General features: G+C 39.8%; 1 protein-coding gene across 3 annotated transcripts in view; it reads right to left on the reverse strand.

Annotated features, from left to right (window-relative positions):
- ror2 (receptor tyrosine kinase-like orphan receptor 2) overlaps window positions 1–12,698 on the reverse strand; it is a 383,083-nt gene that overhangs the window by 52,095 nt on the left and 318,290 nt on the right. For all 3 annotated transcript variants that reach the window (XM_060838740.1, XM_060838732.1, XM_060838751.1), the window contains 2 exons: window positions 3,065–3,352; window positions 800–836 (listed from right to left, as the gene is read on the reverse strand). In XM_060838740.1, coding sequence (XP_060694723.1) covers window positions 800–836; window positions 3,065–3,352 — 325 coding nt within the window. The remainder of the gene's footprint in view (window positions 1–799; window positions 837–3,064; window positions 3,353–12,698) is intronic.

Consider the following 12,698-nt stretch of genomic DNA (forward strand, 5'->3'; position numbering starts at 1 on the left):
TTGTTTCAGCCTTAGTTCACTGCAGTTGCCATGCTTCCAGATTTGAAAATTATCAAACCACCAAATATCATTTTGCACACCGAGGACACCAAGTGCACTGGACAAGGTCTTTGTATTGAAAGAGTAAACCTAACACTTTGAAGGTTTAAGAATTTCTTTCAGAATATTTTTGCTCTGAGAAAAACATGTACACTCAACCACACAAAAAAAGTTATTCCCAACATCAGACTATATTTCCATTTTTAAAAGTGTCAACGCCAATGGAGTAGAAAGAAAATAAATTCAATGCAGCCAACTTATAATTAGAGTTCATTCAAATTAAAACTAGAAGTCAATAACCAAACTATTTTGTTACTTCCTCAAACCATTTGGACAATTTTTCCTCAAAATACATTTTCCATAATATTAAAAGTGAATAATTTTGGATAAAAGAATTAGGTGCAAATCTATATTATACTGTATTACAGTACTAAACAGTTTCTAATACAAGTACAAATATTGAGGATGGAACAGAAGACCAGCATGTAGGATTCTAGCCTACTGCACCTGGAATTCTTTGTAATGATAAATTCGCAATCTGATTTGCACCATCTTGGCAACGTGTCATTTTTAAAGATAATGTGATTTCATTCCACATGCCCACATTCCCAATCTATACATCACAATACTTTTTGGAAATATTCTAAATAAAACGGGGAGAAAATTCTTTTGTTCTCAAAAAAAATTCTATAATATGCTCTGACATGGTCTGTAGATCTGCAAAACGTTTCTTGCAATAGGCATCATCAGTGTTACTTACTGTGAACTGTGATGTGGACTATGAGTTGGAGACTGACCTAGAAAAAAGATTAGAACAAAGTTGATTCCTGATGTGTTGAAATATTGGACAAATTAGTAATCAATGCCAATTTTATATTTTATCTCAAAAATATTTATCTTCCAGATATCCCCTAAGATATTCCCTTCAACTTAGAATGATAGCCCAGATTCTGCAGTCAGTGGAAAACCTTATATTTACCCAAAGAATTTCTGTATGCCCTTCACTGCAACGCACAGTAGCTAAAGTAGTATATTGACTACGTGACCCATGCTTGCTACCCAAACTTCTCCTTCTAGCAGCACAGCTGCTGCCTCTGTCCAGCTCACTGCCTCATTGACTTGCTACCCCTGTTCTGCTGAACGCTTGTCACTCTTGCCCAAAACCCTCCTATCCACCACTTCTTTCATAGTTGCTATGAGATGATGGCAACTGGGAGGGTTGGCAAGAGGAAGGGAACATTATAAGTTATAAAATAGATATTACAGCAAACCAACTGAATTCTGTAGCTTGCAGATGCACGGCATACTAATTGATGGGCAGAATTGGATTATTTCATACACACAGCACATGAGAGTCCTTGAATCCTCTGAAAGGCAAGTTTCTTATGCAGCACATATCATCCAAGTCTGGATATTATCAGATCTTGTTGCATGTGGACATGGATCGTTTCATTTTGTGTTATGAAGGGGACTAAATACTGTGCAATCATTGGAGAACATCCCAACTTTCGACTTACTAATAAGGAGCCTTTAATAATGATTTTCCTCTATTATGAATATTATAGTTGTTGAGGGCGGTATGGTGGTTCAGTGGTTAGCGCTGCTGCCTCACAGTGCCAGGGACCAAGGTTCAATTCAAGCCTCGGTCGGCTGTCTGTGTAGTGTTTGCACATTCTCTCAAGTCTGCGTGGGTTTCCTCTGGGTCCTTTGCTTTTGTCCCCCATCACAAAGATGTGCATGTTGGGTGGATTGGCCATGCTAAATTGCCCAAAGTGTTCAGGGTGTACATTAGGTGCATTAGTCAGGGGTTAATGTAGATAGAGTAATAGGGTAGAGGAATGGGTCTGGGTGGGTTACTCTTCGGAGGGTTTGTGTGGGCTGCTTGGACCAAATGGCCTGTTTCCACACTGTAGGGATTCTATGATCTATGAGAATGGAAACAGGCCCTTCAGTTCAACCAGTCCATGCTGAACATAATCCCAAACTAAACTAGTCCCACCTGCCTGCTCTTGGCCAATATCCTTCAAAAACTTTCCTATTCATTTATCCATCCAAATTTCTTTTAAACAACAGAACAAGAGAATATGGACAAATAATGCAACATAGTCACAGACAATACCATTCATGATTCTGTTAAGGGCCATTTTAGTTCTTCGGGCAACCTGAAAACTGAATTTTAACTGTCAAACTGTAGGTAGTGCTACAATTTAACAACAGTCCCTCTAATACAAAGAACAGCAAAGTCACTGGAAGTTAAGCATTATATTTTTAGGTATGCGTAAAATATTTAGTTTTTTTCACAAGGAATCAGGCTACTTTACTGTGTGGAAGATGCTTTGCCAAGTTTGATGTGATTCCAAGTCTGTCTAACAAATTAGACTATATTCAAAGATAATACACAAGTGGAATCAAGGAACTAAAGCACTTTGCTTCTGACAACAGAGGATCTCAATGTTATTTTAGAAAGAAAGACTAAAATTATTTACTTTTATGCTATGATAATCTTTCAAATATTCAAATCACTGATCAATTAGTTTAAAGATCACGCTATGGCTCTAACCGTATAGGCTAAGAGCATTTGCCAAATGCTCCTTTAAACCTTGGCTAACTTAGCGGCGGTAGCATTTGCTGATGTCCTGTGAACTTCTGCATGTTGATCTCAGTTAGAGAAGCTGAGCATAGTTGGAAACAGGGAATCAATTTTAGTTCTTGGTTTCAGGCGCGTGACCAGTTCAGCGGTTAGGGTTACAAGCAGATATGTTGAAGAGCTTTGAATCAGCTCTTCCCGTACCAGCTGATCATACTGGCATTGTAAAGGATGTATTGCTGTGGAAGACTAAGACATATTCAACAAAAATTAAACAACAAAGCAATTAACAGTGTAATCTGCAAATTCCTATTTACTAATTTATATTATTGGAAATTCATGCTAGAAGAATGCATACTACATCAGCTAATCAAATTCTACTGTTTCTGAATTTTTTATATAAATAATTTTATTGTATATTATTTAAAAAGTACATACCAAGTTTCACATAAAGCACCCCAGTAGCTGTGATGGTTTTATTGCCATTAGATGCAACACATTGGTAATAGCCTGTGTCTGTTGTATCCAGGTCTTGAATTCTCAGGCGAGAACCATATTCTGTTTTTCTTATTGTGATCCGTCTTGCTTCTTGGAAAACTGGAGCATCATTTTTCAACCATCTTATATTTGGAATTGGGTTGCCTGCAACTTTGCAGTGCAAAGTTGCAGTCTGTCCTTGTACTATAGTAATATTGTTCACAGGTGCCAGAAAGGTCAGAAAATAACCTGAAGGGAAAAATCAGAAATTAATATGCAAATGATCTGTCAAATACACTGAAATTTTATTTTTTGAGAAATCTACATATGCATTAAGATGCACTGTTTATTGTTAATTAGACTAAAAATGTTATTCACAAAGTAACATGGCACAAGTAAAGTCATTAAAATTCCAGTGTCTTCAAAATACTGACTAAAATCCAGTTAAGATTGGTGAGAGTTTTAATTACACACTAGAATAGGCCAGTGTAGTGATAACCAACACAGAAGAACATTATAAATCCACAAACATAGCTAATTCCCTTTTACAGATTGAACATAGCATTAAATCCATCTGTTTACTGAGGAGGAGATAATTTTTAAAAATGCACCAGAAGTTATTCAAAATGATTCAAGAAATCTCAATTTGCTCTTTTAACCAGGTGCTTAAAATTATTGAAAGAAGAAGCTTCAGAGAGAGTTTGCACCTATTGTGATTACAGAAAGACAGTGTATTCTATAGGTGAAGCAACAATAAAAAAAAGTCTAACAAAATAAACGTACTGGAACTATTTCACAGATCAATTCACTTACATGAAGCTGCATATCATTTAAAAAAAACCCACAAAAAACAGCGGACGCTGGAAATCTGTTCTGAAAAAGGGTCACTGGACACAAACATTCTTTCCCTCCATCGATGCTGCCAGACCTGTTGAGTTTTTCCAATGGATCTTTTCAACATTATTTCCCTGTACCTTCTCTCATTAGATTAGATTGCAACTTTCTCAGCATTTTACGCTTACATTTGTAGCATTTGGACTGGATTTTCCTGGAGTTGAGCCAACTCTGGAGATCTTTAAAAATAGTGTGGGAGACTCGATTGCATAGGTTCACCCCCTACGTTCAACAGATCCTACTTTTGCCAGAAAGGAAAGGGACTGGGCATGAATTACACTGGAAGGAGACCTGAACTCAGCTGGGACATTTAAATTAGCACCAAGTTCAAACAGACCCTATTATCATTGCTCCAAGGATCTGCTGTGTGAAAGTTATAAACTTGTGGGGTTGATATAAAAGTAGTAGGCAAAATTCTAAAATCTTTTATTAAGACATGGGAACAAGGAATTAGAAAAATATGATCACACAAAATCAATTATAGTTTGTGAAAGGGAAATAGAGCTGTCAGGTGGTGTTTTTTAGGGCATTGTTAAGGGGAAATCAGTGGACGTGGTATATTTGGATTTTCAAAAGTATTTCATGAGGTATTGTGCAATAAGTTGTTATGTAAAATTAGGACTCATGGAGTTGGGATAGTAAGTTGAGGATTGGTTAATGGTTAGAAAACAGCAAATTGGAATAAATGCAACATTTTATGGTTGGTAGACAATTACTGATGATATGCTGAAGCCTCAACTATTTACAGTCCACATTAATGACTTAGTTGTGGGGTTAGAGTGTAACATTTCCAAGTTTGCTGACAATATATATGTGATGAGCAAGATGCAAAATGTTTTCAGAGGGATGTGGACAGGTTAGGTGTAAGGAAAATAAAAGAATAGAATTATTTTGAAATGGCGAGACTGAACATGTTTGCATTTAGAGGATTCAGGATGTCCTTTTACGTGATTCACAAAAAACTGGCATATGGTATAGCAAGCAATTAGGAAGGCAAATGGTAGCTTTTCTTAATTGTCCACAAGATGGCAATGGAGTAGGATACTTCAACTGGAGCTTATCTGCTCCATCTGTTCATATTCTGTTTGTTTCTCTTTTATTTATATTTTACCTCTTTATCCAACTATTCTCCCTTCTTGGCCTTGGATGTCCCAACTTTGGACCTTCCAGTCTCGGGACTTGCAGCCTCCAGCCTCGTGGCCTCGGAACTCCTAGCCTCTGAACTTGCAGCCTTGGAGTTCTCGAACTCTAACCTCGCAGCTGCCAACCTGGCTACCTAAGAACTCTTGGTCTTAGAACTCCTAGCCTCAGCACAAACCCAGCGAGGTGGCCTCTTGGCCCAGCATGGTGATCTCTTGGTCCAGCTTAGCAATTTGATAGCTCAGTAGAGCCTTCTCTCAGGCTGGCCTGGCGTGGTGTCCTCTCGGCCTTGCATGGCAATTTTCTACCTGATCAGCATGGTGGTCATCGGGTATTACATGGCAGTCTCTCGGGCTGGCATGGTCTCGGTGCAGACTTCTGGTCTAGAAGTGACGCCAGGCTGATCTCCCCGTCTTGTGAACCCTGTGGTGAAGCCAGGCGCTGTTTGGATCAGAGCCCAGTGTGGACAGGAGACTACATATCAATATAGACTGGGTCGGAAGTCCACTTCTCTGTACTTTGTTTTCTCCATTTTGTAATTTATCCCAAAATCTGCAATGCTTGACTATTTTTTTACTTCTCTATTTTTTTCAAGAACACTAACTGAAAAAGCTGTATCTCAGGACCTTTGTACCTAAAATGGTGCAATAAGCAACTTGTATACTTTTCACTGTACTTATTTGATAAAGCTAGTTCTAATTCAAAAGGATTGAAGTACAAAAACAAAGAATTATTATAATTATTATGCAGGGGAGTGGTGTGACCTGGAGCACCAAATACAATTTGTTCTCTTTAACTAAGAAATCCATATTAACACTATATATTGTGTAATAAAGATGTACTGTACTGGTGCCTGAGAAGAAATAATTGTCCTTTAACAAGAAATTAAGTGGACTTGGTTTATATTTCCTGGAATTTACAAGAATGAGAGCTAATCAAAGTGAATCATGTAAGTTTTTTAAAGCACTTGAGAGGCACATACAGCTGAAATCTTCCCTCTTGCTGAAGAATTTAGAACTCCAAGGCATAGCTTCAGAATAAGAAGTCAGCTGTTTAGGACCAAGATTTCCTCACTTTTAAAGGGCTGTGAACATTTGGTATCCTCTAATTACACTCTCGAAAGGTCAAGTTGCTGAGCGTACAGATGTCAATATCCTTTGGGTACTAAATTGCAAATTAGAGGATTCACTGTGAAAGATATGCCATAACTCTGTTGAAAGGTGGAACAAACTAAACAGCCATGTAGTCTAGACCTGCTCCTTTTCCCTATGTTTTATGTCAGCATAGAACTGGGAAAAAACATAAGCCAAAGGACAAAAGAATGAGAATATAGGAAGGATTACTAGATCATGGCTCTATTGGGAACATAACTTAAATGTGGACAGGAAGGGGATCCAAACATTGCTGGTCACAGTCTAGTTAAAATTAGGAGAAAAAAGAGATATTGGGGCCTAGGGGATATTGGGCAGTGGCTAAAAGTACAAAACATGAATATTTCAATTAACAGAAAAGACGATGATACGAAACAGGAGCTTTATAACACATGCCAGAACACAACTGAAAACCAGACAGAATACAGAGAGTATAGGAAAATCCAGAAAGCATCAAAGAACAAAGAGGGAATGTGAAAAAGTGAGTAGGCAACATAAGGGATGATGTAGTGGTAATGTCACTGCACCACTAATCCAGATCCTCAGCTGAATATTCTGGGGACCAGAGTCCCCATATAGTCATACAGCTGTACAGCATGTAAACAAACCCTTCAATCCAACTCATCCATGGTGACCAGATATCCTAAATTAATCTAGTCCTATTTGCCAGCATTTAGTCCATATCACTCTATTCATATACCCATCCGGATGCCTTTTAATTGTTGTAGTTGTACTAGCCTCTACCACTTCCTTTGGCAGCTCATTCCTTACATGTACCACCCTCTCCGTGAAAAAGTTGTCCCTTATGTCCCTTTAAATCCTTCCCCTCTCACCTTAAACTTATGCCCTCTAGTTTCGGACTCACTCAGCTCAGGGAAAAGACCTTGGCTATTCAACCTATTGATGCCCCTAATGATTTTATAAACCTCTGTAAGATCACCCCTCACCCTCCGATGCTTCATGATAGATGGTGACATCTGAATAAAATTTTTAAAAATCTGGAATAAAAAGCTAAGCTAATGCTGATCACGTAACTACCACTGATTGCATTTAAGACACATTTGACATATTAATGTTCTTTAGAGAAGAGAGTATGACATCCTTACCTGGTCTAGCCTGCGTTTGACTTCATACCAACAGCAATTTGGCTGACTTCAATGATTCTCAAGGTAGTAAGGAGTTGGCCTATTCAGTGATGGTCACATATATATAAGTTCATAAATCTTCTATGAAAGGTTACATTAAAGAATGGTACTGTCTATTATATAATGTAATTAGTACCCAAAATAGTTAACTGACATCACATGGTAAGCTTTGCTTATAAAGGACTGTTTGTGGGAGAAGCCAACCAGTATTTGATGTGTATCCTAAAGGTTCTGCATGAAATCCATGTTTTAATGACTGGTCTCAGTGTTAGCAGTATGTAGTTAATGTGTATTTAAACTTAAACAGAGCCAAATATTTTAACAAGACACAGTCATGTATTTGAGATATAAGTAGTTATAAGTAATATGCAATCAAACTATTCACTGTTCATTATGATTGAGTTAATCAATGGGTTATACTTATTACAGCAAGGAGGACTGATGGCAATAAATCTACCTATGGCATCCCAGATGGTTCCAGAAGAAAGATGATGGCAGAGGTGAGATCCTCTGTCTACCATTACACATAATAGTCAGTTAGGGTCAAACAAGGGAATCCTCTTTTGGATACAAAAGGCTTGTCTGAGATACTAAATTAATACATTCCATTGTTTTACTAAAGAGAAGGCAGATGGCATATTGGATGGTATAAAAATAAATTAAAAAGGTATGAAGGTTGGGAGTACACAAAACAAGTCACCCAGTCCAGGTGAAATTCATTTCTGGAGAGGAATTATGGAAACTGAAAAGGTCTAGCCACAATCTTCCAATCTCATTAAATCTGGTACTAATATCAAAGGTCTGAAAGGCACTAAATATTATACACTGTTATAAAAAGGGAGGGATTTGAACTTAGTAAATACAGGCTGGTCATCAAATGTCAGTAGTCCAACTAATTCTTATACGAGAACTTTGAATGAAGCAAAGCAGCTTTTCAAGGAATAGATTCTTCAAGGAACTACAACCCAGAAATTAAAGGGACAGTAACAATTTAGTTACATAACTGGCTCATGGCTAGGTAGAACTTTACTCATGAGGAGATGAGTTGACTGGAGACAAGTTTGCAGTGGGATTCATGATGCCATGAGCGCTGTTCTTTTTGTATACAAACAACTTTGATTTGGGATTATGGAGCACAATATCCTAGTCTGCAGATGACATATAATGTGACAACATAGGAACATTGCTGAAAGGGTGGTGTAATGCAATTCCATTGAAATAACAGGCCGAGGTTTATGCTTGCTTGCAGGTGGGATTTCAAGTTAGCAGCACCTAACTGTGCAACCCATCTGAAATTTTACAGGATAGGAACAGATGGACTTTCATGGAATTAATAGTCACTTTAAAGCTTCATTGCTTTGACACCAACCTTTTATCCATGCCATAGGGGAGTGGCAACCACATTAGTGGGTGCATTAGACTGATCAGAGGCACACCCCACATGATATCTAACTCTACTTAATCCATCCTCCCTACATCTCTCCACTCACTCCTCTTATCAAGATCCCTGATCCACATACTTGCCAGGTTCCTTAACATTTGGGACTGTTTGTATTCCCAGCATCAGCTCTTGGTGACACTGTTGCGGTTGCACAGCTGGCCATTAATCTGCTTTTCTGAAAGTTTTCCAAGGCAGGACCTTCTCCTGAGAAAGAGGCAAGTTTCACTTCAAAGTGATTAATGCTGCATGTGGTGTTAATTCAACACATGGCAACCATCAAGGGAACCTATCCCACCACTTTTCGCTGAAGATATGAGCACAGGAAATGGGGCTGAAAAGTGGGGAGAAAGGTGAGTGCTTGGGCCATGATAATCCATAAAATTCAAGCCCATGAAAAGTGATTTGCACATTTACTTAATAATCCTGCACATCAGGCTGCATTAAACAAAACACAAAATTTGAAACTAAGTTGGACAACCCTTTCAAATAGCAACATAGTCACTTTCTATGCTGTAGGATTCTATGATTCTAAAAGGTATGTGGGAGATAGAAATTGAGAAATGTGTGGTCGTCATGGAAATGAAGGGGCGGCACAGTGGCTCAGTGGTTAGCACTGTTACTTCACAGCGCCAAGGACCCAGGTTTGATTCCCACCTTGGGCAACTGTCTGTGTGGAGTTTGCACATTCTCCCAGTATCTGCGTGGGTTTCCTTTGGGTACTCTGGTTTCCTCCCACAATCCAAAGACGTGCAGGTCAGGTGAATGGGCCATGCTAAATTGCCCATAGTTTTAGATGCAGTAGTCAGGGATAAATATAGGGTAGGGGACTGGGTCAGTGTGGGTTACTCTTTGAAGGGTCGGTCTGGACTTGTTGGGCTGAAGGGCCTGTTTCCATACTGTAGGGAATCCAATCTAAAATAAAGCAGAGTTTGCAGAGATGAGAGATAACTGTTAATTTTGAAAAAAAAATAAAGTTACATAAAGGCCACAGGCTAAAAGTCAAAGTCATGAAAGGCTTGACTACAAATAATTCTTCGAGTAAAAAGTGAGGTCTGCAGATGCTGGAGATCAGAGCTGAAAATGTGTTGCTGGTCAAAGCACAGCAGGTCAGGCAGCATCCAAGGAACAGGAAATTCGACGTTTCGGGCCAGAGCCCTTCATCAGGAATGAGGAGAGTGTGCCAGGCAGGCTAAGATAAAAGGTAGGGAGGAGGGACTTGGGGGAGGGGCGATGGAGATGTGATAGGTGGAAGGAGGTCAAGGTGAGGGTGATAGGCTGGAGTGGGGTGGGGGCGGAGAGGTCAGGAAGAAGATTGCAGGTTAGGAGGGCGGTGCTGAGTTCGAGGGAATCGACTGAGACAAGGTGGGGGGAGGGGAAATGTTGACCAGATATCCGAATATAATGTAGTCCCATTTGTCAACACTTCACCCATACCCCTCGAAATGCTTCCTATTCATATACCCATCCAGATGCCTTTTAAATGCTCTACCACTTCCTCTGGCAGCTTCATACATGCACCACCCTCTGCATGAAAAGGTTGCCACTTAGGTCCCTTTTATATCTTTCCCCTTTTATCCTGAACCTATGCCCTCCAGTTCTGGACTCACATACCCAAGGGAAAATACCTTGTCCGTTTATCCTGTCCATGCCCCTTATGATTTCATAAACCTCTTTAAGGTCATCCCTCAGCCTCCAATGCTCCAGGGAAAATAGCCCCAGCCTATTCAACCTCTCCCTATAGCTAAAATCCTCCAACTCTAGCAACGTCCTTGTAAATCTCCTCTGAGCCCTTTCAAGTTTCATAACATCCTTCCAATAGGAAGATGACCAGAATTGCACGCAATATTCCAAAAGTGGGCTGACTAATGTCCTGCACAGTTGCAACATGATCTCCCAACTCCTGTACTCAATATTCTGACCAATAAAGGAAAGCCTTTATTTAGTGAAGGAAATGCCTTCTTCACTATCCTATCTAGTTGCGACTCCACTTTCAAAGAGCTATGAAGCTGCACTCCAAGGTGTCCTTGTTCAGCAACACTCCCTTTAAGTGTATAAATCCTACTCTGATTTGCTTTTCCAAAATGCAACATCTCACATGTAAATTAAACTCCATCTGCCAATCTTCAGCCCATTAGCTGATCAAGATCCCGTTGTAATCAGAGGTAAGCTTCTTTGCTGTCCTCTGCACCTCCAATTTTGGTGTCATCAGCAAACTTACTAACTATATCTCTTACATTCACATCCAAATCTTTTATATAAATGTCAAAAAGCAGTGGACTGATCCTTGTGGCAGGCCTCCAGTCTGAAAAGCAACCCTCCAACACCGCCCTCTGTCTTCTACTTTTGAGCCAGTTCTGTATCTAAATGGCTAGTTCTCCCTGTATTCAATAAGATCTAACCTTGCTAAAGTGTCTTATGAGAAACCTTGTCAAATGCCTTACTGACGTCCACATAGATCACGTCCACCGCTCTGCCCTCATCAATCCTCTTCATTACTTCTTCAAAAAACTCAATCAAGTTTGTGAAATATGATTTCTCACACACAAAGCCATGCTGACAATCCCTAATCAGTCTTTGCCTTTCCCAAAACATGTAACCTGTCCCTCAGGAGTTCCTCCAAAAACTTGCCCACCACTAAAGGCAGGCTCACCGATCTATAGTTCCCTGGCTTTTCCTTACCAGCTTTCTTAAACAATGGCACCACGTTAGTCAACCTCCAGTCAGCTGGCACCTCACCTGTGACTATTGATGATACAAATACCGCAGCAAGGGGCCCAGGAATCACTTCCCACAGAGTTCTCAGGTACACCTGATCAGGTCCTGGTGATTTACCCACTTTTATGCATTTCAAGACACCTAGCATCACCACCTCTGTAATCTGGACATTTTTCAAGACGTCACTATCTATTTCCCTACATTCTACATTTTCCATGTCCTTTTCCACAATAAACACTGATGCAAAATACCGGTTTAGTATCTTCCCCATCTCCTGCGGCTCCACACACAGGATGCTTTACTGATCTTTGAGGGGACCTATTCTCTCCCTAATTACCCTTTGTCCTCAATATATGTATTAACACTGTTTGGATTCTCCTTAACACTATTTGCCAAAGCTATCTCATGTCCCCTTTCTGCTCTCCTGATTTCCCTCTTAAGTATTCTCCTATCACCTTTATACTCGACTAAGGATTCACTTGATTGATCCTGTCTAAACCTGACATATGCTTCCTCCTTTTTCTTAACCAAAACCTCAATTTCTGTAGTCATCCAGCATTCCCTACACCTATCAGCCTTTCCTTTCAATATACTGTCTCTGGATACTCATTATCTCATTTTTGAAGGCTTCCCATTTTCCAGCCATCCTTGTTAGTCATGAACATCTACTTCCAATCAGTTTTTGAAAGTTTACATTAGATTCCCTGCAGTGTGCAAACAGGCCCTTCAGCCCAACAAGTCCACACCGACCCTCTGAAGAGTAATCCACCTAGACCTATTTCCCTCTGACTAATGCACCGAACGTTATGGGCAACTTAGCATGGCCAACTCACCTGACCTGCACATCTTTGAATTGTGGGAGGAAACCAGAACACCCAGAGGAAACCCACACTGACATGGGAGAATGTGCAACTCCACACAGACAGTTACCCGAGGCTGGAATCGAACCTGGGTCTCTGGTGCTGAGGCAGTAGTGTTAACCACTGAGCCACGATGCCACCCTATTTTCTTGCCTAATACCGTCAAAATTAGCCTTCCTCCAATTTAGAACTTTAACTTTTAGATCTGGTCTATCCTTTTCCATCTTTATTTTAAAACTAACAGAATTA

Source organism: Hemiscyllium ocellatum, chromosome 2 (assembly GCF_020745735.1).
Source record: "Hemiscyllium ocellatum isolate sHemOce1 chromosome 2, sHemOce1.pat.X.cur, whole genome shotgun sequence".
In the NCBI taxonomy this organism is placed as follows: Eukaryota; Metazoa; Chordata; class Chondrichthyes; order Orectolobiformes; family Hemiscylliidae; genus Hemiscyllium; species Hemiscyllium ocellatum.